Here is a 24,379-nt window from a genome sequence, read left to right as displayed (position 1 = left end):
GAGTCTCCTGCTGTTCAATCTGCTTGTCCAGGACTGCACCAAGAGATTCAATATTCATACATGAAAAGACAAACACAGTAATGTATGAATGCTATATCTGTTTCTCTGAAGCTCTGTTGGTTCTGAGACATGGAAGACTTTTTAATTTATGGTTTAATTACATCACTTGATTTGTGTAAAAGTTTTATTTGCAGCTCATTTGTCCATGTGTCTGTGGAAATATTTGTGATGGCACTATAGTGTGCTGCTAAAACCTGACATCAGTATTATTCAAGTAAAGGCACAGAATGAAATCTCTTGTTGCTTTTTTTATTTTCTTTTTCTTAAATTCAATTGAATTCAATTTTATTTACATGTTGCAAATTACAGGTCAAATTGTCTCAAGGTGCTTTACAGAGCCCACATGTCTGAACCCTAGAGCAAACCCAAAAGTGACATTGGCAAGAAAAACTCCCTTTTATTAGGGAAGAAACCTTGAGCAGAACCTGGCTCTTTATGTGGGGGGACCATCCAGTTGAGAGGAACGGAGGAGGGAGAGGTGGAGACTTGGAGAGGGGAGGGATGGGAGAAGAGGAGGGTGGGGAACAAGGAACATAGAACACACACTTGGATACATGCATGATAAGCTAGACGATACGAAGTACAAGCTAACAGTGAAATTGATTCATAAGTTTACACTTATGGTATAAGGCCCTGATATGAAATATATTACATATATAACTGGTAGTAAAATTCAAACAGTGTGTCGATGAGCATATCAAGTATAGTGAGGGCAAAACAGAGTAGACTGGTAGAAATGGACAGCTGGAAGCAGTGGGCTATAGAAAGGTCAGCAGCAGCATCCCAAAGTAGACATGATAGAGACTAGACCAGTTGGTGGGACAGCAACCACAGATCTGAAGCATCCAGCCCTATTTTCTCACCAGCCAATGAACATTCAGAATTTACTGTGAAACTGACATCCATTGTACTTCTGAAAATTAGCACACATATCAGCAATTAATATTTAAAAGACCAAGCCAAAAAAGAGTAACAAATTCTCAAATCCGGGTGACGTTACATGTTTTTACACCAATACACAACCAGTATATTCACACATAAGTTCTTTATCAGCCACACTTCTGTTCAGTCCATCACTCAGCCTTTCTCTTTGTCTTTCCTTTCCTGCCACAGCACCTCTGGAAGCAGAAGCTGCAGGGCTTGACAAAGAGGAATATCAGGAGCAGAACTATGGTGAGGAGGAAGGCTATGACATCCAGGCTGTGATACTGGTACCAGGTGAGCTGGTGGGCCTGGACCCTCAAGTGCTTTGCCCCTTTGTTTCTCATGGTGAACTCGATCCAGAACACGGACTCATCCAGGGCACTCATGGGTCTGTCGTGGTGGATACTGGACAGTCGCATAGCATTTTCCTTGTACCTGTCAATGTATATAGATGAAGACATATTATCACTCTGTAGTTTCAACTTTTATCCTTCAAGGTTGTTCACCTTATAAAGATGAGGGATAAAGACAGGGATGCATGTTATATTGTGTATTTTATAACTTATAAAGTTCTTTCAGATAAGCTGGTGTATGAGGGGGTAAAAATCATCCAATGGTTTTATTATCTTAATGTGACCTTTGAAAGTCAGTGGTTTGAATTGAAGTCAAATTCATTGTTCTATACAGTTAAAAGGTACAGTTGTGCATTAAAAGTTGAACAATGAAATGCATATGCCCTGACTCTCTCAGCTCTTAAAATTAGATATAAATATGAATAACAATTTTCAATAATAAACAGGACAATAAAAACAGCAGTAAACATGAAATCCCACAAATTCTAGATAACTCACTGTGAAAATGTAAATGGCCTAATGTTCAGTAATTAACTGCTTGGTGATAAAACCCATTTTAAAGTAGTTGTTCTGAAATTATTTGCCATTTTTCTGAGGACAAGAATGAGAACAGATCATGTGCTGAATTAGCCTAGCCGCGCTAGACCCAGCTCTTAAGACACAAGGGTCTTGGTACTCTCGACAGGGAGGGAGGCGGGCTAAAAGGTTGTCTTTCAAATCACTCTGCAGCAATTGGGTAGGTATACAACCAATCAGCGCAACGAATAGGCTGACGTAGTTCCGAGAGCACCGGATTGTGGCTAAGTCCCATTAGCTTCCCAACCAGCGGAGCCAACTGGTATATTAAGGATTTGCCATATCCCGTCGGCATAAGTCCAAATACGTCTTTCTTCTCAATGAAACACTTCAGTGCCGACCTTTGTTTATCTTTCAAGTTGAATTTTAGCTTCAAATCTTTAAGGGCTGTGGCCAAAGCCAAGTCAAAAGATAACTGTTTATTGTGCGCCAGTTGTTTCTGTCAGAATCGTCGCGCCTCTGTCGTCACTTAGTTACGCCCGCCTTCTGACTGTACACTTCATGGTGATTGGTCCGGCCAGTTTTAGGAGAATCCAACCTCGAAACTTATGGAGGGTAACTAGACCCACCCTGGCAAAGAATTAAATTTGTTGCTGTGGATTGTCTAGTGCGGCTAGGCTAGTGCTGAATGGTTGTCCTCAATAATATTTAGTGCATTGACCTACAAGGGGCATGAGTTTCTGGGACAGTGGTCTTTCAATAATCTCCAAATCAGATTTCACCTTGAGTAACAATTCTATGTTTGATACTTGGCAACACAGTCTAATGTGAACAGACTGTAGAGTGACAGACTGTCATGTCATGTCAGTCACTGCATTAGACCATGGCTCCTTCAGTGCATGTTATCAATCTGACACCATATTATTAATGTGAACTCTCTAAAAAAGCACAAAGAAAACAATGTTTCAATACCCTTTAATGCCCTGAAAGTGCAGACCTGTAGGAGAACTTACGATTTGTCATTGATGACCGTGTTGATGGCATCTGTAAGGTCCTCACTCTTCATGAAGTTCAGGTCCATAGTAACTGCAGCTCCTTTAGCCTTCATGTGGACCAAGTTGTCTGGCTGGTCACCAAACAGTGGGATGCCCACCATTGGAACACCGTGGTAGATGGCCTCGTAAATCCCATTTGTGCCACCATGAGTGATGAAAGCTCTGGTTTTAGGGTGACCTGATTTTTGGCAGAAATCATGAAACATGTATTATTACTAGAGATGACCAGAGGAGTTAGACAGAAATAGATTTGCATGTTCAAATAAATACTTGACTTGTGCAACAAGATAAATATATTTATACCATGGTCTGGGTGAATCCTCGATTCTGATTGGCTGTTGGGCGTTGATTAATTTTGTATATTCCGCACGGTTAGGAAAGTTGTTCCAATCAAATAGCCTAATTGTTAAAAATCTATGCGCATGTTGGTTACCTTGGCAACGCGTCTCAACGATAACGGTGAGACAGCAAGATACAACCATCGATTTACGAATAAAACCACTACAGACAACAGGCAAAACATGGATGATTTTAAAGTTTCATTTAACCTTCTTGGTGAGTTTGACAATTTTGATGATTGGGATGCAGCGGAGGAGAAAGAGAGAGAGAAGATGTTGTGGTTGTTTTCTGTTTGAGTTTGGAAAAAAGACTGGGGTACGAGTTAAAAAGACTTATTCTTCATCCTACTCCTGTTCTTGTACATGGGATGTGCGTATTTTGTGCTTTATAAATTGTATCCATTTGTTGTTGTTTTTTTTTTTTTACGCATTACCATGGAAAAGAATAAATGAAATGAAATGAACATAAGGAGGTGACACCCGATGAACTGAACAGTTTAGAGGATGAGAAGGACGAACTAAACATAAAACAATCAACGAAATGGGCTGCTAAAACATTTAGAGATTTCCTGGTACAGAAGAATATGGACCTTAACTTTGAGAGCTACACTGCTACGAGTCTCAATAGTGCCATGCGAGAGTTTTACGCGTCAACGAGGGACGGGTGCGAATACAGTGTTGCCAGCATGAATGCTTTGAGAAGTGGCATTAATCACCAGTTACCACATGTTAACATCATCAGTGACCCTGAATTTAAGAGTAATGCCGTATTTAAGGCCATAGTGAAGCGCTACAGGAAAGGTGGAAACGACACTAGCTCCCACCATCCGCGGATTTCTGAGTCGGATCTTGAGAAGATCAGAACCTCACCTGCCATGTCTCCTGATATGCCCCTGGGACTGGTCAGAAAAGTATGGTTTGACATCCAACTGTGTTTTGCTCGGCGGGGCAGGGAGGGGAACCGTGAGCTGACAAGGTCATCCTTCATCCTCAGTGAAACGCGCAGCGTCGGGCGGTTTCCCTCCGCAGAGTGCAAATAAATCGTATAACCACATGCCTGGGAGGGCATTATCCCTTACATATATATATATATATATATATATATATATATATATATATATATACACACTGCTCAAAAAAATAAAGGAACACTTTGAAAACACATCATATTTCAATGCGGGGAATAAACAAACTGGATATTTACATTGATATGGACTGGATAATGTGTTAGGAATGAAAAGATGCCACATTGTTTGATGGAAATGAAAATTATCAATCCCCAGGAGGGCTAAATTCAAGACATTCCAAAATCAAAGTGAAAAACTGATTTGGCAGACTGTTCCATTTTCTGAAATTCGTTGGCAGCAACTCAAAATGGTACTCAATAGTTTGTATGACCTCCATATGCTTGTATGCAGCCTGACAATATCGGGACATGCTCTTCATGAGATGATGGATGGTGTCCTGGGGTATCTCCTCCCAGATCTGAACCAGGGCATCACTGAGCTCCTGGACAGTCTGAGGAGCAACCTGGTGGTGTCGGATGGAACAAAACATATTGTTCCAAAGGTGTTCTGTTGGATTCAGGTCAGGTGAGTATTGGGGCCAGTCAATGCTGTCAATTCCTTCATCCTCCAGGAACTGCATGAATTTTCTTGCCACATGAGGCCAGGCATTGTTGTGCACCACAAGGAACCCAGGACCATTGCACCAGTGTAGGGTCTGACAATGGATCCGAGGATTTCATCCTAATACCTAATGGCAGTCAGAGTGTCGTTGTCTAGCCTGTAGAGGTCTGTGTGTCCCTCCATGGATATGCCTCCTCAGACCATCACTGACTCACCACCAAACCGGTCATGCTAAACCATGTTATAGGTAGCATAACATTCTTCATGGCTTCTCCAGACCTTTCCATGTCTGTGACATGTGCTCACGATGAACCTGCTTTCATCTGTGAAAAGCAAAAGGCGCCATTGGCAGACCTGCCAATTCCTGTGTTCTATGGCAAATGTCAACCGAGCTCCACGGTGCTGGTCAGCGAGCACAGGGGCCACTACAGGATGTCAGGCCCTCAGACCACTCTCATTACATCTCTTTCTGATTGTTTGGTCAGAGACATTCACACCAGTGGCCTGCTGGAGGTCATTTTGTAGAGCTATTGCAGTGTTCATCCTGTTCCTCCTTGCACAAAGGAGCAGATAGCTGTCCTGCTTATTGGTTGAGGACCTTCTGCAGCCCTGTCCAGCTCTCCTCGAGTAACTGCCTGTCTCCTGGAATCTCCTCCATGCTCTTGAGACTGTGCTGGGAGACACAGCAAACCTTCTGATAATGGCACGTATTGATGTGCCATCGTGGAGGAGTTAGGCTGCCTCTGCAACCTCTGTAGGGTCCAGGTATTGCCTCATGCTACCAGTAGTGACAGTGGCACTAGCCAAATGCAAAACTATTGAAAAACAGTCAGAAAACATTAGGAAAGAAAAAAATGCCAGCGGCCTTCACTGATAAATTCATTCCTGTTTTGGGGGTTGTCTCATTGTTACCCCTCTAGTGCATCTGTTGTAAAATTCATGAACACCAAATCAGCTGAAGCTGACTACAAACCCCTTCTTTTATTTACTTGACCAGATCAGTATTCCACATGTTTGACTAACTTGATGCAATACTTAGATTAAAAAGTGTTCCTTTAATTTTTTGAGCAGTGTATATATGTGTGTGTGTGTGTGTGTGTGTATGTGTATATATCTATGTATGTATGTATGTTCTTTCCGATTTTTTTTGTGCCCCTCCTTCAAACTAAATGTGATGAATACCAAAATTACACACCCAGAAGGTCGTTTTGAGGGATCCAGTCGTATAATTTGGTGTTGTGACCCAGAGTTTTTGGTTTTTCTCCACTGTATCTCCACAGCACCTATTAACAGCAGTTGAAAACTTATTTTAGAATAACAACGTGATCATTTTGACACAGTATATCATTGGATGAAATAATCATCATTTATAATAACTTATTTGTAATTGACATACAGAATGTAGCCAGTGCGATTTGATGAAATCACTAGTTTTTCAAAAATAAATTGTTTCTTTTCAAACGTTTATGTCCTTTTATTTCCCTGTCATCCTAATTTAAAACAGTGTTCAAGAATGACAAACTCATTTAGCAATTATTAGAATTGTCATGGTGACAAACCCATCCATTCATCCATTCTCTATACACCGCCTTATCCTCCCTAGGGTCGTGGGGGATGCTGGAGCCTATCCCAGCTGACTCGGGTGAAGGCAGGGGACACCCTGGACAGATCGCCAGTCTGTCGCAGAGCTACATATACAGACAAACACAGAATAATCAATTAACCTCAGTATATTTTTGGACTGTGGGAGGAAGCCGGAGTACCCGGAGAAAACCCACACATGCACAGAGAGAACATGCAACTCCATGCAGAAAGATCCCGATGGCGTCAAATTTGGGTCAAAAGTCGCGCGCACGCAACACTCTCTCTCGCGCGCGGAACACATACCCCGCGCGAGCGGCAAAAATTCTCCACAGGCACAAAAAACACTCTGCGCGCGTGGCAATGTCTCTGCGCGCGAGGAGCCTCTTACACGCGTGGAGACATTGCTACTCGTCCGTGTATGGTGCCATAATTATCCGTGGAGCTCTGATTTACACGCGCAGGGAGAAGACTTTTGACCATTTGTGGGCGGATACCAGTGCTCGCCACAACCTCCCTATGATTGGCTGTCTGTGACAGCAAGAACTCAAAAACGATTGGCGATACCGCGAGCAGCGGAGCTTCGACAGCTGATCGCCGCTGCTTGGGACACACGTCTCAATTCTGATCACAGATGTATTAAAAATGACTACCGAGACGCACACATGTTTTGCACACACTGTTTCTCAGTGAAATCTGGCTGGTACAACCGTGTCCGGCCAGTAGCGCAAACGCGGAAATGCCCGGCAGCAGCCGACCACGCAAGTTTCGTGTTGCGGTGACGGACTGGCTTGGCTCCATGCCAAATCAAATTTTCAAAATCATCTGGCGGGCCAGATATTATTCCTGATGGGCCAGTTTTGGCCCGTGGGCCGCCAGTTGCCGACCACTGCTGTAGCAGATGATGCTCCATCTATAAAACAGTTTGAGGGTTATTGAAGGTGGTTCCAGTTGGCACAGACTGATGGTCCTCTGACCTTTTGAGGGATCTGAGCGAGGCCTGCAGCTATCATGTTTGCCTTCTGTGTGGTGATGTTCTTGATCATGGCTCCTAATGTGAAGACCACGATGCCAGCATCTCCAGAACTATTGACAAATTGTTCCATTTCCTGTCAGAAAAAAGAATATTCTCTATCAGTCAGTCAAACAGCTGTTTACGTTTCCTTGCTCAGCATTTTGACTGCTGGCTCTCTAAATTGTTTAAGTCAGGAATACTGTACAGCTGTGTTGTAATGACAGATTAATAGACTTGTAAAAGTGGAGACAGTCCTACCTTTGGTAAAGGTTTAGCCGGTCTGCAGTGGATCCCACCAACATATTTGAAGTTGGGGAGGAAAGGACGAGGGAAATCAAAATCCCAGTAGAGTCGCAGCAACCAGATGTCTGCTCTGCCCATCATCTCACAGGCACTGGTGGGTGTTCCTGTTGCATTGCAAAAGAAGTGGATGATATTTTTCTAACAGTACTTGAAAATATACAGCAAATGTTCTCATAGCATTTTATATCATGCAATTAAATATTACAATATCTGCAGTTCATCCAAAGCAGTTCCTAAATGTGACCCATACAAAAAGTGTGTTCTTGCAGTGGTTCTTTCTCAGCTGCTTACCTTTGACTTCGGAGTAATATTTATCTATTTCTTTCCACATGTCGTACTCTTTCACAATGTCCTGCAGAGCGATGAAAAGAGCGTTCCATATTCTCTCTGAGAAATCCATCCTGTCTGTAAGTTTGCTCAAAGCACCAGGAACAAAGGAAGGTGGAGCAGGTATCTGACCACACAGCCTCTCCCAGTTATTAGCTATGGAAAAGCGCAAGGAGAAGATGAGGGGAATGCCCAAAACATCTGCTACTAAGTCACTGCCAGGGTGGAAGGGGTCAGACAAGAGAAGGTCATAATTTCCCTCCTTCAGCTTCTTCATGATGGTTTCTGATTTCAGCACACCGTCCAATACCTTTAAAAGAGTCTTTATCTCTGTGTTTATTAACTCTACAAATCTGAGATACATCTGCAAGTAGCTCATATGATCCATCTCATACATGAAAAATTTAAAGAATTCGTTCATCAATCCCTCCATGTCCTCCACTGTAACAGAGACATTGAAGGGTTCGTAGCGAAAACGTGAGGGTTCACTGATGTTCATGAATAATGATGAGCTTGGGACCAGGACCGTCACCTGATGTCCTCTGTCGATCAGCGTGTCCAGCACCGGCTTCATGTTAATCCAGTGGCTGCCTTCAGTATACCACACTAAAATCTTTCCTCCATTTACCCTCCAAGTCATGCAAAGTACCAGCAGGACACAAGCAGAGAGACGCAGCTCCATGGTGGCTGTTGTTCAGTGAGAATGGCAGCTGTGGAGAGATCATTTCTAAAATGTTCTCCCCTTCAGGAAAATTATTAACCAAACAAAGTTAACCTATGTTCCGCCTTGTTCTGCATGAAATAATAGATAACAGGTAAAAGATTACGGCTATAAAAACAGCATAACAAATCAAAAACATCTGACCTGCACACATTATTTTTTTAAATTTAGTTTTTTTTGCCAACAGGCTGTGGTGTGAGGACGCTCAGGTAGTCTGTACACATTACTCACCACTCTCGGAGTACATGACTGTGAAATGCTGATGTTGCTGCAAGAACTGATGGCGGTCATTGTTGTAGCAGTTTTTGTACTAGTGAATGCCAACTTGAGGAGACTATGGATGAAATTGACCTCATCATCAGCTTGTTGCAGACAGCTAATCCTGAAGCTTTCTTCATTGCAGCCGGAGACTTCAGACAGGCAAGTCTCAAATCTGTCTTACCAAATTTTTATCAGCATGTGGAATGTACAATCAGAGACCCACACATTAGATCATGTGAATACAACGGCTCAAAAGTGAAACTATGCTTTCATAAAAGAAAAGTAATAATCACCCAGATCATGTAATTTGGAGGGGGAGAGCAGTCGGCTACTCACCTGAAACCCCACGTGTCAGGGCCTCCTCCTCCCCCTGTCCTTCCTGACATCCAAATCCCTTTTCCCTATCTGTCTCCCCCTCTCTCTCCCTCTTCTCTCTCTCCACCGCTGCACCAGGTGGAGTGCAGCCTCATGGCTTCCTCCACTTGGGGATTAGCGTCTCTCCCCAGAATCCGGACAGCTGCAGCTCATACAGTGACTACACTTCAATCAATAAAAGACCGGTTCCTGCATTCAATCTCCGCCAGATCGTAAACTCTGCCAACGCAGTCAGTTTCCCTCTCGCCACTTAAACCTGTCTATTAACCCGTTTTTCATATTTACATTTGTTTATCTTCTCCTGCGCCTAGAGCGACCCAGCTGCCCGGATCTCCTCCCGCCCTGCCTGCCCCTTCGTGCTCCTCTCCAGATACCTCTTCCTGGTTCCCTCCCTGGACCCCCGGACTCTCCTGCCGCCTCATCATCCCGGACCACCGGCGCCCTCAGTCCTCCTGCCGCCTCATCACCCCGGACCACTTGCACCTGGCTTCCTACCTCTGGCATCCCAGCCTTCTGTCTCCCTGCATCCGCGAGCGTTCACCCACTCACGTCCGCTTCACTCAATCTCCCCCGGATCTCCTGCTGTCCGCTGATCCCCGGCTCTGCCGTTCCGTCCCCGGACTCCTCTCCTTCGCTCCATCCTGGATCCCTCCTCTGGCTCCTCACCCCCTCCACAATCCCCCCGCCTTCTCCACAATAAACCAGCCTTGCAGCCTGTCTCTGCCTCAGTGGTGTGTTCTCTGCTCGGGTTCGCCTTCGTGAAATCGTGACAGTACGATCTGGCCAAGAATGAACCCGGAGAACCCACTGCTGAGGTCGGATCGACCCCCTCCCCCGAGCCATGAACCTCATGTCCCTTCGGCTTCCCCAGTACCACCGCCAGACCCAGACTACCTGGACCTGCCCTTGTCCCCCGTCGGCCCCACTGGCATCTTTTTTGAATCTGTCGAGGCACGCGATTACATCCTACGACGCATGTGGAAAAAGGCAGCCGGGCAGGGAATCAGGGACGCAGTAGTGTCGTTGGCGCGCCAGGAGGCCGCGAAGAAACCAGGGTTAGTTCCTTACCTGCCCAGCGATCTCCTGCGCTTCCTGCGCACTCCAGTTAACCTGTCCAGCCTGCTGATCCACACCTCACCCCCAGACCTGGAGGGGCCCGATGCCACCTCATCCCCAGTCCTTGAGGGGTTTGACACTTCCTCACCCTATGGCTCCCTTAGTAACCAACCCGAGCCTGTTTCTCCGCCAGACTCAGAGCCCCCCACCAAGAGACCTGGCCGCCGAAGGCCCGCCGCCAGGAGGCGCTGTGGCTCCCCGGTTCCTGCTCCAGAGGTTTCCTGCACTCCCTCACCTCCCAAGCAGGTCGAGGCTGCCTCTGACCCTCCGGGTGAGGAGAGGCCCCACGCCACCCCTCTGTTTCCTGTCTGCATGGGGACCATCTTCCTGTCCCCAGTTCCAGTGGGGGTCGACGCCCCGCCTCCAGTTCCTGTGGGGGTCGACGCCCCGCCTCCAGTTCCTGTGGGGGCCGACAGTCCGGCCTCCAGAGGACCACCGTCGGCCCTACCTCCAATTCCCTGTCTGGCCCCTGTCTGTCCAGCCCCCATTTTTGTTGTTTGGACCAGTAAAAACTTTGTTAATCCATTCTGGTGTTGTTCTTCAAGGAGAAAATAGAGTTTAGTAATGTTCCTTCAGTCAGTGTTATTTTTAGATCACAGTTCCATAATCCTCAAACACTGCAGAAAATGCAGTACTTTCGTCCATAATTCCAATAGAACAGTTATTCCGTTGCAGATCATGTTGAATCCCCCGTCCAAGTTACAGGATAAAATCCCCTTTGCTCAGAGCATTTCTACCCTGGTTTACATCGAGTGACTACCGCCCAACGACTCCCAACTTGCGTCTCAATCAAGTGTAATTTATAGTGAACTGAAACTTCTGCATATGCAATGACTGCACCCTTAATTAACATAGCAATGATCTCATACTAAATTAACTTGAGTAATGACTTCATCTCTCCCCCCTCCCAACTCGCACACCTCTGCCATGTTTGAGGAAGTAAAACTATCTAATTTGGACTGTCCAGACAGCCCGTCTCCAACTGATCATAAGACCCCTCCTGTTTGAGGAACTAAAACTATCCCAGTCAGCCCGTATAAATGGCTGACTTTGGGATCCCATATCTCCATGCTCCACAGCAATATACAGTATGTCCCTGGCTAGTTCACGAAATGTATTGATGATGTGACTTCTGTAAAAACCACCAGGACACGTGAAAATAGGAAACACGTTTTGACTGGGGAAGTCTGGTCACTTTTAGGGGATGAAATGCTTCCTTTAAATCTGAGGACATGGAAGCATGCAGACTCGCAAGACAAACTGGGGCATCCGGAAGGCGGGGAGGCTGTCTGGAGTGAAGTTTAATTTGAACTTCATGAACAACAAAGACTCATGAGGTTGTGGCCGGGTTTTAATAAAATTGCTGACAACAAGCCCTCCCCACCACAGGCAAGCTACTTGGACCCCACACGACCAGACCGACTCAGTGACTTTTATGCACACTTCAAGGTAAACAGCAACAAGGCACAGGGGCCCTCACTGTTACGCAGTGACCAGACACTGCAGGTGACAGCAGCCCAGATTAAAAAAGTCTTTTCCAGCATCAACCCACGCAAGGTGGTGGAGTCGGACAGCTTCCCTGGGTGTGTTGTGAGGGAGTGTGCTGAGCAGTTGAAAGAAGCCTTTTACAGAAATTTTAATCTTAAGAGTTGTGTCCACCTGCCACAAGAGTGCCATCATCATTCTTGTGCCAATCAAGTGAAACCCAGCTTTCCTGAATGACTTCCACCTTGTGGCCCTTACACCCACAGCCGTGTCAAGCATCGTGTTTTGCAGCACATCAAGGACCACCTCTCAGCAAACTTAGACCCACTACAGTTTGCATCTAGAGTCAATTGCTCGGCCGAGGACACCGTCTTCAGTGCACTCCATTTCAGATGGTCCTCTGACCTTTTGAGGGATCTGAGCGAGGCCTGCAGCTATCATGTTTGCCTTCTCTGTGGTGATGTTCTTGATCATGGATCCTAATGTGAAGACCACGATGCCGGCATCTCCAGAACTGTTGACAAATTGTTCCATTTCCTGTCAGAAAGAAGAATATTCTCTATCAGTCAGTCAAACAGCTGTTTACTTTTCCTTGCTCAGCGTTTTGACTGCTGGCTCGCTTCATTGTTTAAGTCAATCAATCAATCAATCAATCAAAATTTATTTATAGAACAGTTTACAACAACATAAAAGAAGACCAAAGTGCTTTCCTTCGGCATGATGAAACAAAACAATACCATATGGTTACTACAAAACCATAAAACCATGAAAACCATAAAAAACAAAAAACAAAATGCAGCACAGCTTAATCAGTAGAATTTAAATGAGACATTCTGGACAAGATGAAAAATAAAACAGGCTTAGGAGTCGAAGGCACGTCCGAATAGGTGGGTTTTCAGTCTGGACTTGAATAGCAACAGGTTGGTGATACTGTCAAGAATACTGTATAACTGTAGCCTTGCCGCGCTAGACCCAGCTCTTAAGACACAAGGGTCTAGGAACGCTCGACAGGGAGGGAGGCGGGCTAAAAGGTTGTCTTTCAAATCACTCTGCAGCAACTGGGTAGGTATACAACCAATCAGCGCAACGAATAGGCTGACGTAGTTCCTCGAGCGCCGGATTGTGGCTAAGTCCCATTAGCTTCCCAACCAGCGGAGCCAACTGGTATATTCAGGATTTGCCATATCCCGTCGGCATAATTCCAAATACGTCTTTCTTCTCAATGAAACACTTAAGTGCCGTCCTTTGTTTATCGTTCAAGTTGAATTTTAGCTTCAAATCTTTAAGGGCTGTGGCCAAAGCCGAGTTGAAAGATAACTGTTTATTGTGCGCCGGTTGTTTCTGTCAGAATTGTCATGCCTCTGTCGTCACTTAGTTACGCCCGCCTTGTGACTCTACACTTCATGGTGATTCATCCGGCCAGTTTTAGGAGCATCCAACCTCGACCCTTATGGAGGGTAACTAGACCCACCCTGGCAGAGAATTAAATTCATTGCCGTGGGTTGTCTAGCGCGGCTAAGCTAGTATAACTGTGTTGTTATGAAAGATTAATAGGCTTGTAAAAGTGGAGACAGTCCTACCTTTGGTAAAGGTTTAGCAGGTCTGCAGTGGATCCCTCCAACATATTTGAAGTTGGGGAGGAGAGGACGAGGGAATTCAAAATCCCAGTAGGATCTCAGTAACCAGATGTTTGCTCTGCCCATCATCTCACAGGCACTGGTGGGTGTTCCTGTTGCATTGCAAAATAAATGGATTATGAAGTTTCACCAATAATCCCATTTGATTAAATATGAAATCACTGCAGTTCATCCAAAGCAGTTCCATCATCCTTAGACTTAATGTGATCCATACAAAAAGTGTGTTCTTTCTCAGCCACTCACCTTTGACTTCAGAGTAATATTTATCTACTTCTTTCCACATCATGTACTCCACCACAACGTCCTGCAGAGTGTAGAAGAGAATGTTCCGTATTCTCTCTGAGAAATCCATCTTGTCTGTGAGTTTGCTCATAGCACCAGGAACAAAGGAAAGTGGAGCAGGTAACTGACCACACAACCTCTCCCAGTTATTAGCTAAAGAGAAGCGCAAGGAGAAAACGAGAGGGATGCCCAAAATGTCTGCTACTAAGTCACTGCCAAGGTAAATGGGGTCTGACAAGAGAAGGTCATAGTTTCCCTCCTTCAACTTCTTCATCATGGTTTCTGATTTCAGCACACCGTCCAAAAACGTTTAAAGAGTTTGCGAATAAGTCTTCATTATCTCTGAAACTCTGATGTAAATCTGCAAGTAGTTCATATGATCCATCTCATATATGGAGAATTTATAGAAGTTGTTCCTCAGTTCTTTCATGTCCTCCACTGAAACAGAGACATTGAAGGGTTCGTAGCGAAAACGTGAGGGTTCACTGCTGTTCATGAATAATGATGAGCTTGGGACCAGGACCGTCACCTGATGTCCTCTGTCGATCAGCGTGTTCAGCACCGGCTTCATGTTAATCCAGTGGCTGCCTTCAGTATACCACACTAAAATCTTTCCTCCATTTACCCTCCAAGTCATGCAAAGTACCATCAGGACACAAGTGGAGAGACGCAGCTCCATGGTGGCTGTTCTTCAGTGAGAATGGCAGCTGTGGACAGATCCTTTTTAAAAGGCGCTCCTTTCAGGATAATTATTAACCAAATAGAGTTGACATATGTTCTTTTTTGAGCTGCATGACAAATGAGATAACAGGTAAAAGGTAATTGATATCAAGGTAACAGTATTACAAAGCAATGAAAATCTCTCAATTACAAATGTGTTCTGTTTTTTGTTTTTTTTTCACCAACAGGTTGTGGTGTCAATGTGGTCTCTACACACTTCTCACTGCTCTGGGAGTAAATGACTGTAAATGCCGACCTTTCTACCTGCTGTGGGAGCTGATGGCGATCATCACTGTTGCAGTTTATGTGTTGGTGAGCACCAATGTGATGGAGCCTGTGAGTGAACTATACCACAACATCAGCCTGCTGCAGATGGCTTGTCTTGGCGCTTTCTTTGTTGCAGCTGGAGACTTCAACCAGGCAAGTGTCAAGTCTATCTTACCAAATTTTATCAGTATGTGAAATGTGCAACTTGTTGCAATAAAACATCAGATCATATGTATAGATCATGTGTATACAAACGTCAAAAATTCCTTCAGAGTAGCCCCCAACCTTGTATCGATACACAGAAGTGACAAAGAAATTATGAGTCTTGAAGAAATCTACAAATGGAATGTAAAGACTGTCCTCAGAGCTCCAGATTGTAGCTGCTGGTAGAGGAGAGATGTAACGAAGTAACACAGAAGAATGACTGCAGCTCAATGAGTTTGTGGACATTCTTGCATAATCTGAGGAAGTAGTGGGGGTCGGTGCAAAATGTCCTTGAATATCTCTGAATTGTGACCGTGTGAATGAGACCAAGCACGTGCTCTTAAGATTTGGAATCTGCCATTTTACCATCATTGGGCTTTTAGGATTCAAAATGTAAGTTTTGATATTTTTATCCAAACAAGAGTTTTGGCTCCAGCGATGGCTGTGTTGGTTGGTAAAATTTATTTCAGATGGATGGCTATGTTTTTTGGACATGTTCTGCAGAAGATGAAGCTGATTGACTTTAGCTCCCCTGACTTTTCCTTTGCTGCTGAAGTAAGGAGGTACAAGACACTGACTTTTTCTGTTTTTTAGTGAATACTGCACCAACTGTTGGATAGATGCAAATCAGAAATGATAGAGTTTGGTATTGAAACCTGTGAGCTGTTCTGAGTGGACATAAGGGCAGGGTTTATGTAAATAAACACATTGTTGAGGAAGCATGGTCTAGCACAGGGGTCGGCAACCCGCGGCTCCAGAGCCGCATGCGGCTCTTTCAGCCCTCTGTTGTGGCTCCCTGTAACTTTGGAAAATAAGTTGATCTGCCTTTCAGGCGCGTTTCAATGCATTTTAATATAGACAATTTTATTGTGAAATTACCGCTCTTATTTTGACGTGTCACTCCACCGGATGTGCTGCTGGGGTACTATTGCATGAGAGCGCAGAGTTGAAGCAAAGAGACAACACGGAGCTTCAGATTCCCACACGTTTCATGCCTTTTTTGTTTGTTTTACTCCTGGAGAAGCAACGCCTGTAGTTTCACATCGTTTTGTCCTCAAGAATGGCAAGCCTGTATATTAAAGCTCCACTTCAAGAAAGACACGTTTTGTCTTTGAGTCAAAAGTACTCATGATAGGGTAATACACGTTACTCGCAAGAACACGGCTCGATGTCCAGGCAGCAGGTCAGAGAGTCAGAGGAGTGTCGTCTTGGAAAATAGGGCAGCGACTTACCGGAGAAAAGTTATTAGCTTAAGATAAATAGATAAATAAATTTTACAAGTTAAATAGACATTCGCAAAATATTGATTTCCAGCTAACGTTATGTAACATATGAGGTCCAGGAGCAAAAATGACATTAACCAAGTAAGATAAATATTAGTGGAAGGACACAATTAAAAAATGAATCTGTCTAATTAGAGGCTGATTAACAAGGGCATAGAGGTAAAAAAGTGATATATGCAGTGTTGTCTTCATTTTAAATGCCAAAAGGATTTTGCGGCTCCCGGTGTTTTCTGTGGGAAACAGGTCGAAATGGCTCTTTGAGTGTTAAAGGTTGCCGACCTCTGGTCGAGCATTACATCTAAGCCAGTTCAAGGCGGAAAGGATCATTTTCATCATCAAAGAAGGGTAAACAGTTTTTTATTTGAGTAATATTCAGTAGAGAACCTCTGAAAAACATCTGCAAGGAAACCATACTTTTATTTATGAGCCGTTTGATCGAAGCTGATGCAACAAAAAACTTGTTGAATTTAATGCATTTATGCTTTTAAGGTTCAGATTGAAAATGAAGTCAACAGCCAACGGTAACATAACACTTCACCTAAAGAAGTTTAAAACAATCTTTGATAATTAATGTCTTCCAAATGGATTTCTCATTTAATTGAAATATTTAACAGCTTCTCAGTATTTTTGTTTTTCCAGCAGATGGCATGGCATGGCATTGTGTGGGAGTTTGAATTGTTATATTTTTACTGCTGAAAGTCTAACTGAGGGCAGCTATCCTGTCCAGCATCCAGAGAGACATGGATGTCCTGTAGTTTTTACTGAGAATAAGAGAGTGCATGCTAATCTTAAGTGATCAGATCTCAGTGTTGTTTTCCTTTTCTTTCACTAGAGGGCACACTTTACTGCTGTATTTGGACTGAGGATTTTGTGTCTCAGCTCACTTCTCTGATGATGAGGAGCTCTTTCTGTTTTATTGGCAAAAGTCCTGAAGAGGATCTGCTGTCGATGTGGAGCAATGTGCTCATTTGCATAGCGGAATGCAATTTATCATTATGGGAAAGCAGTTGAGAATAGAGGTGGGCAAGTGGTGATTATTTTCATTATCAGTAACAGTGCTTCCTCTCAGATTTTTTCAGCTGCAGAGACAGGTTCTCCAGGGAGCCATGGAGGCATAAACAAATGACACTTAAGCGCAGATTTTACTTTTACAACCTATTTACTGAATGGCCAGTGGACACAGGTTTTTAAAGGCTGAATGTAAAAAAATAAATAAATAACTGAAAAAAAATGATAAGTTAAATTAGTTATTAGTTAAGCAGCACGCATATCAAACAAAGGAACTCAGCAGTTCTAAAATTAAAGAATAAAACTGAAGGCTAAAAGTTCAAAATTAAAAATAAAAAAAATGAAAATAAAGAAAATATGAGACATCACACCAAAGAACTATGCAGCTTAAATGAAAATAAAACAGGAGAGAACATATAAATTATACAGGACATAATATAGAATAAAACACTAAAACTAATTTAACCTAAAAGTAAATTTCACATAAACTGAATTCTATAAAAGTGGGTTGTAAGAAGCGATTTAAAAGAAGTTACTGACTCTGCAAGCCTTGTCTCCTCAAACAAGTCGTTCCAAAGTCGAGGGGTCCTGATGGAAAAGGCTCGGTCACTCTTAGATTTAAGCTTTGACTTTGGAAGGACTGGAAGGGATGCACTTGAGGATCAAAGGCTGCGAGCAGGCTCATAAGGGGTCAGCAGATCGCAAATGTAGCTTGGGGCGAGACCCTGGTGAGCTTTAAAAAGTGATCAGCAAATTCTTAAAATCAATTCTGCAATGAACAGGGAGCCAGTGGAGGGAAGCCAGGATGGGTGTGATGTGACGTCGTCTGTTTAAACTGGTAAGAAGCCTAGCTGCTGCGTTTTGGACAAGTTGGAGGCGACAGAGGCACTTTATAGGAATGCCAGAAAGGAGGGAGTTATAATAATCGAGATGGGAAAAGATAAGTGTATGTTCAAGTTTTTCCAGGTCTGATGTGGGGAGCAAAACTGAGGTTTGGATCTAATAAAACGTCTAGGTTTCTGGCAGCTTGGTGGAGAATGGACCGAGGTTGTTGGCAGTGAGACTGCTGTGTAGGTTTGGAGGGTTTAAAAGTAGTACTTCAGATTTTGATTTGTTTAATTGAAGAAGGTTTTGAGCCATCCAGCTGATTGGTCGTGGGCTTATATACCAAGACAGTGATCCCAAACATACTTCAAAGCAGTGCAGAGATTACTTGACCAAGAAAAAAGCATCTGGAGTACTGGAACTGATGGACTGGCCAAGTCAAAATCCCGACTTGAACCCTGTTCAACAGATTTGAATTCATTGAGTTCAAAAATAGATCACACGAAAGTTTCATTCATTGTCAGAGCCCTCTTTTCACCCTCTCCCTATCTGGCATCCAAATACCCTTTTCCTATCTGTCTCCCACTTTTTCCTCTCCATCTCTCTTTTCTCCCTTTCTCCCTCTCTCTCTCTCTCTCTCTCTCCAGCAGGGCTCTGAGTGAAGCGCAGACAAAGCTGCCTCCACTGAGACAATCAGCCGCTTCGTGGGAGTCTGGACAGCTGAAGATCGTTCCACTAATCACCTGCCTCTGCTACAAAAGACCGGTTCACTCCTTCTTTTTCCGCCAGATTGTTGTACATGACTTACCTGTCAGTCTCGCTCTAGCCACATCGTAACCTTGTGGTTTTTCTTTGTGAAACGTTACTAACGTGTCCTGTCTTCACCCAGAACCGGCTGTCGAGACTCCTGCCTGCAGTGCTCTGCCTGTTTCCCCTTGGACTCTGTCTCTCGCCTGCAGTGCTCTGTCTGTTTCCCCCCATTGGACCCTCCCGACGCTTCGAAACCCTCCGGATCCCTTCCTGGTTTCCTCCCTCCTGGTTCCCCCCGGATTCCTCTGCCTCTGATCAGCCTGGTTCACCCCTCATCCCCGCCTGGATCATCTGCGTCTGCCTTCCCTTCTCCCTCGGCGCCATCCCTCCTCGATCTTCGTCCCCAAACCGAGCCCCGCCGCCGCCAGGGATCCCATAACCATCTGCCGCCACACTCGACTCCCCCCATGGAACCGACGACGGCCGCCGATCCCCGGTTCAGACCAGAGCAAGTTAGTCTGCTCACAGGAAGTTAGCACGAGCAAAATCCCTCCTCACATGAGGTTTCGGTTTGCTGTGATTTTCAAAGACACAGTCATACTTTTTATGTATTGCTGTAGAGGTCAGTATTTCAAAAACTGCTGGGTCTCTTCATAAAAAAAAAAAAAAGCATTGATTGTTATTAGTGCCACAAAGAGATACGAAATATAAAGAAGTTGTTTTTTTTCACTGCCTTTTTCTTGGTGAGGATGTTAAAGGGTTAAGGTTGAAACAATTTTTTTTGACAGATTTGTAAAATATTTTTTTCCTGGTTTTTGACAGGTGGTCTAATAAACCTGTTAACCACTGTATATATACTAAAGTAATTAGGTAATTTAGGTTACCGCGAATACGATATGAGTATCCCAGATGCGCATGTACCTGATGCCAAAACAAATATTAACCAGTGGCTTCGTGAACAAACAGTCAAGAGAATATATGTTGTGTTGTTGTCTGTCTTTATAGTGTTATACCATCCATGGTTTGGAGCTATCCAGAGTGACAGTGGTCAACTCTCGTCTTCAAGTCATCTATGACACATTCGTCAGACCTGATAATGAAGTTGTTGACTATAACACCAGGTAAGATAAGTGTATTTTTGTTTTGTTTTCCTCATCTTTTCTTAAGCGGAACACATTTACTGTGTACCTAATTAAAATCTACCTTCCCCACACTCATAAAACAGGAGGTTTGTTACAGAAAGCCAGTCACATTTTAGCGTATCTCTCTGCAATGTTTTATCACCATTCACAACCCTAACCCTAGCATTTCAGCAATTAATAAAGAGCAAACCAAAAAAGAGTGACAAATTCTCTAATCCAGCTTACATTACATGCTTTTACACCAGTACACAACCAGTATATTCACACATAAGTTCTTTATCAGTCACACTTCTGTTCAGTCCATCACTCAGCCTTTCTCTTTGTCTTTCCTTTCCTGCCACAGCACCTCTGGAAGCAGAAGCTGCAGGTCTTGACAAAGAGGAATATCAGGAGCAGAACTATGGTGAGGAGGAAGGCTATGACATCCAGGCTGTGATACTGGTACCAGGTGAGCTGGTGGGCCTGGACCCTCAAGTGCTTTGCCCCTTTGTTTCTCATGGTGAACTCGATCCAGAACACGGACTCATTCAGGGCACTCATGGGTCTGTCGTGGTGGATACTGGACAGTCGCATAGCATTTTCCTTGTACCTGTCAATGTATATAGATGAAGACATATTATCACACTGTAGTTTTAACTTTAAGGTTGTTCACATAATAAAGACAAGGGACAGAAACAGGGATATAATAATAATAATGGATTAGATTTATATAGCGCTTTTCAGGGCACTCAAAGCGCTTCACATTGAATCCATTATTCATTCACTCACACATTCTCACTCTGGTGGTGGTTTCAGTATCTTTAATGCCCTGAAAGTGCAGACCTGTAGGAGAACTTACGATTCGTCATTGATGACCGTGTTGATGGCATCTGTAAGGTCCTCACTCTTCATGAAGTTCAGGTCCACAGTAACTGCAGCTCCTTTAGCCTTCATGTGGACCAAGTTGTCTGGCTGGTCAGCAAACAGTGGGATGCCCACCATTGGAACACCGTGATGGATGGCCTCGTAAATCCCATTTGCACCTCCATGAGTGATGAAAGCTCTGGTTTTAGGGTGACCTGATTTGTGGCAGAAATCATGAAGCATTCATTATTACTAGAGATGACCAGAGGAGTTAGGCAGAAATGGATTTGCTCATTCAATAAATACTTTACTTGTGCAATAAGATAACAGATCAGAATCAACTAAACTAGGACAAGGGTTTACATGACAAGCAGTATTTAATCCAGATGATATTTATTGCTGTGTGAACAACCAGTTGTATTGTGCTCACGTTGTTCAAGCAGAAACAAATTTGCCTGGGGACCAGACAGCCTTTATAGTGTATTACAAATACACATAAAGTCAGTCTGGAACTGCTCCATTGAACCAAATCTAGCCCAGAGGCGGGACTACCGATCACAGCTTGAATTGGAGAGAGCCAATCAGCGTAACGCATGTGTGATGCAATCACGAAGTGACCTAACAATTGCCTTTCCGCCATGATGTTTTGTAGTTTTAACAGCTTCCTTCGCCGTACAGGGGTCCTGAGGAAAATCTAAGCTCTCCCTTTCAACAGTGGAGGGCAGCATTATGCATTCTATCATACAGCCTGCCGGAATTAAAAATACATCCTTTTTAAAAAGAAAAGCTCTAAGAGCTGCTTCTTGTTGAGGTTTTAAGGAGAAATTCAGCCCATGCAAAACAGAGGAAAGCGCACAAGAGAAACCTCGCTCTGTTGCGGGGTAATCTCGGCCCTGAAGATGACGCATCGTTAACTCCCGCCTCTGGTGCTCTGATTGGTTCGGTCTGATCTGCTCGGAGCTTGACAACCTGTCAAAATGTGTCAATGGAGGAGGGCTAGACCGTATTCCCGTATATCCCTTATAACGGGAATACAGTCTAGCTAGGCTAGAAACAAATAGCAATTGTTTTTTGTATCCCTTATGAATCCCATGAAGGGAAATTTGCAATTTTCACAGATCAGAGCATGGAATGGCGCCCCTGGAGCAGGAAGGCTTAAGGGTCTTGCTCAAGAGCCCGACAGTGGCCGCATCAGGGTTTGAACCTCTAACCTTTGGATCAGTAGTCCAGAAATGTTATGGATACCAAAGTTACTCACCCAGTAGGTCGTTCTGAGGGATCCAGTCATATAATTTGGTGTTGGGACCCAGAGTTTTTGGTTTTTCTCCACTGTATCTCCACAGAACCTATTAACAGCAGTCAAAAATGTTTTTGTAGAATAACACCATGATAATTTTGACACAATGTGCTGTATATCATTGGATTAAATGATCATCATTTCTAAGAACTTATTTTTTTTATTGACATGCAAAACGTAGCCAGTGTGATTTGATGAAATCACTTGTTTTTCAAAAATCAGGCTTTCATGTACTTTTATTTCCCTGCTATCTGAATTTAAAACAGATAGTAGGGAAAATACAGTTTTCAAGAATGACAAACTCATTTGGACTTGTTAGAACTGTCATGGTGACAAACCAGAGCTGATAAATTCTTCAAACATGGTAGTAAATTTCTTAGTCTTGAAGTCAGCAGTAATGTATAGATGTTCAAAGTTAACTGACTGAGACATTTGAAAGCACTGGGTTGAGTTCTGCACTGACTCCGTAGCAGATGTTGCTCCATCTATAAAACAGTTTGAGGGTTATTGAAGGTGGTTCCAGTTGGCACAGACTGATGGTCCTCTGACCTTTTGAGGGATCTGAGCGAGGCCTGCAGCTATCATGTTTGCCTTCTCTGTGGTGATGTTCTTGATCATGGATCCTAATGTGAAGACCACGATGCCAGCATCTCCAGAACTATTGACAAATTGTTCCATTTCCTGTCAGAAAGAAGAATATTCTCTATCAGTCAGTCAAACAGCTGTTTACTTTTCCTTGCTCAGCATTTTGACTGCTGGCTCTCTTCATTGTTTAAGTCAGGAATACTGTACAGCTGTGTTGTAATGACAGATTAATACGTTTGTAAGAATGGAGACAGTCCTACCTTTGGTAGAGGTTTAGCAGGTCTGCAGTGGATCCCACCAATATATTTGAAGTTGGGGAGGAGAGGACGAGGGAATTCAAAATCCCAGTAGGTTCTCATCAACCAGATGTCTGCTCTGCCCATCATCTCACAGGCACTGGTGGGTGTTCCTGTTGCATTGCAAAAGAAATGGATTATGAAGTTTCACCAATACTTCAGAATATACAGCAAATGTTCTCGTAGCATTTTATACCTTTGATTAAATATAAAATCACTGCAGTTCATTGGACTTAATGTGATCCATACAAAAAATGTGTTCTTTCTCAGCCACTCACTTTTGACTTCAGAGTAATATTTATCGAGTTCTTTCCACATCATGTACTCTGTCGCAACATCCTGCACAGTGTAGAAGAGAACGTTCCATATTCTCTCTGAGAAAGTCATCCTATCTGTAAGTTTGCTCATAGCACCAGGAACAAAGGAAGGTGGAGCAGGTATCTGACCACACAACCTCTCGAAGTTATTAGCTAAGGAAAAGCGCAAGGAGAAGACGAGAGGGATGCCCAAAATGTCTGCTAGTAAGTCACTGCCAGGGTGCATAGGGTCAGACAGGAGAAGGTCATAATTTCCCTCCTTCAACTTCTTCATCATGGTGTCTGATTTCAACACACCATCCATTACCTTTAAAGCACTCTGCCACTGAGCCTTCATTAACTCTGCAAATCTGAGGTAAATCTGCAAGTAGCTCATATGATCCATCTCGTATATGGAGAATTGAAGGAATTCGTTCATCAATCCCTCCACGTCCTCCACTCTAACAGAGACATTGAAGGGTTCGTAGCGAAAACGTGAGGGTTCACTGATGTTCATAAACATCGATGAGCTTGGGACCAGGACCGTCACCTGATGTCCTCTGTCGATCAGCGTGTTCAGCACCGGCTTCATGTTAATCCAGTGGCTGCCTTCAGTATACCACACTAAAATCTTTCCTCCATTTACCCTCCAAGTCATGCAAAGTGCCAGCAGGACACAAGTGGAGAGACGCAGCTCCATGGTGGCTGTTGTTCAGTGGGAATGGCAGCTGTGGACAGATCCTTTTTAATAGGCGCTCCTTTAATGGTAATTATTAACCAAATAAAGTTGACCTGTGTTCCGCCTTGCTCTGCATGACGTGTGAGATAACAGGTAAAAGGTAACGGCTATAAAGGTGACAGCATTACAAATCAAAAACAACATCTA

The 24,379-nt window shown here is 43.8% G+C and overlaps 2 protein-coding genes across 31 annotated transcripts in view; one reads left to right on the top strand and one right to left on the bottom strand.

The window, feature by feature from the left end:
- LOC110971136 (UDP-glucuronosyltransferase 2A2-like) overlaps positions 1–24,370 on the bottom strand; it is a 43,833-nt gene extending 19,463 nt beyond the window's left edge. The window contains exons 1-7 of one of the 7 annotated variants that reach the window (XM_051950488.1): positions 24,044–24,370; positions 8,065–8,632; positions 7,729–7,877; positions 7,433–7,564; positions 6,070–6,157; positions 2,867–3,086; positions 294–1,419 (exon numbers count right to left, since the gene is read on the bottom strand). In XM_051950488.1, coding sequence (XP_051806448.1) covers positions 1,134–1,419; positions 2,867–3,086; positions 6,070–6,157; positions 7,433–7,564; positions 7,729–7,877; positions 8,065–8,632; positions 24,044–24,193 — 1,593 coding nt within the window. In that variant the 5' untranslated portion in view covers positions 24,194–24,370 and the 3' untranslated portion in view covers positions 294–1,133. Of the gene's footprint in view, positions 1–293; positions 1,420–2,866; positions 3,087–6,069; positions 6,158–7,432; positions 7,565–7,728; positions 7,878–8,064; positions 8,808–13,638; positions 13,788–14,506; positions 14,760–20,371; positions 20,766–21,014; positions 21,235–22,277; positions 22,366–22,865; positions 22,998–23,161; positions 23,311–23,475 lie in introns of those variants that run through there. The other 6 variants (XM_051950487.1, XM_051950485.1, XM_051950486.1 and 3 more) reach the window with 6 other exon arrangements.
- Positions 1–24,379, top strand: part of LOC110971137 (apoptosis-enhancing nuclease-like) — an 87,166-nt gene that overhangs the window by 26,039 nt on the left and 36,748 nt on the right. For 2 of the 24 annotated variants that reach the window (XR_007942920.1, XR_007942914.1), the window contains exon 1: positions 1,264–1,278. The exons of 15 other annotated variants lie outside the window; for them this stretch is intronic. Coding sequence is in view for 1 of the 9 variants with exons in the window: in XM_051950498.1 (XP_051806458.1) it covers positions 19,084–19,094; positions 19,174–19,546 (384 nt within the window). In the remaining 8 variants the exon portion in view is untranslated. Of the gene's footprint in view, positions 1–1,263; positions 1,420–16,115; positions 19,095–19,173; positions 19,547–20,039; positions 20,263–20,474; positions 20,625–24,379 lie in introns of those variants that run through there. 7 more of the 24 variants (XR_007942928.1, XR_007942924.1, XR_007942916.1 and 4 more) reach the window with 5 other exon arrangements.

The sequence above is a fragment of the Acanthochromis polyacanthus genome, chromosome 7 (assembly GCF_021347895.1).
Source record: "Acanthochromis polyacanthus isolate Apoly-LR-REF ecotype Palm Island chromosome 7, KAUST_Apoly_ChrSc, whole genome shotgun sequence".
NCBI classification, from domain to species: domain Eukaryota; kingdom Metazoa; phylum Chordata; class Actinopteri; family Pomacentridae; genus Acanthochromis; species Acanthochromis polyacanthus.
The sequence above is the reverse complement of the archived record's forward strand: the minus strand, read 5'-3'. Positions and strand labels throughout refer to the sequence as shown.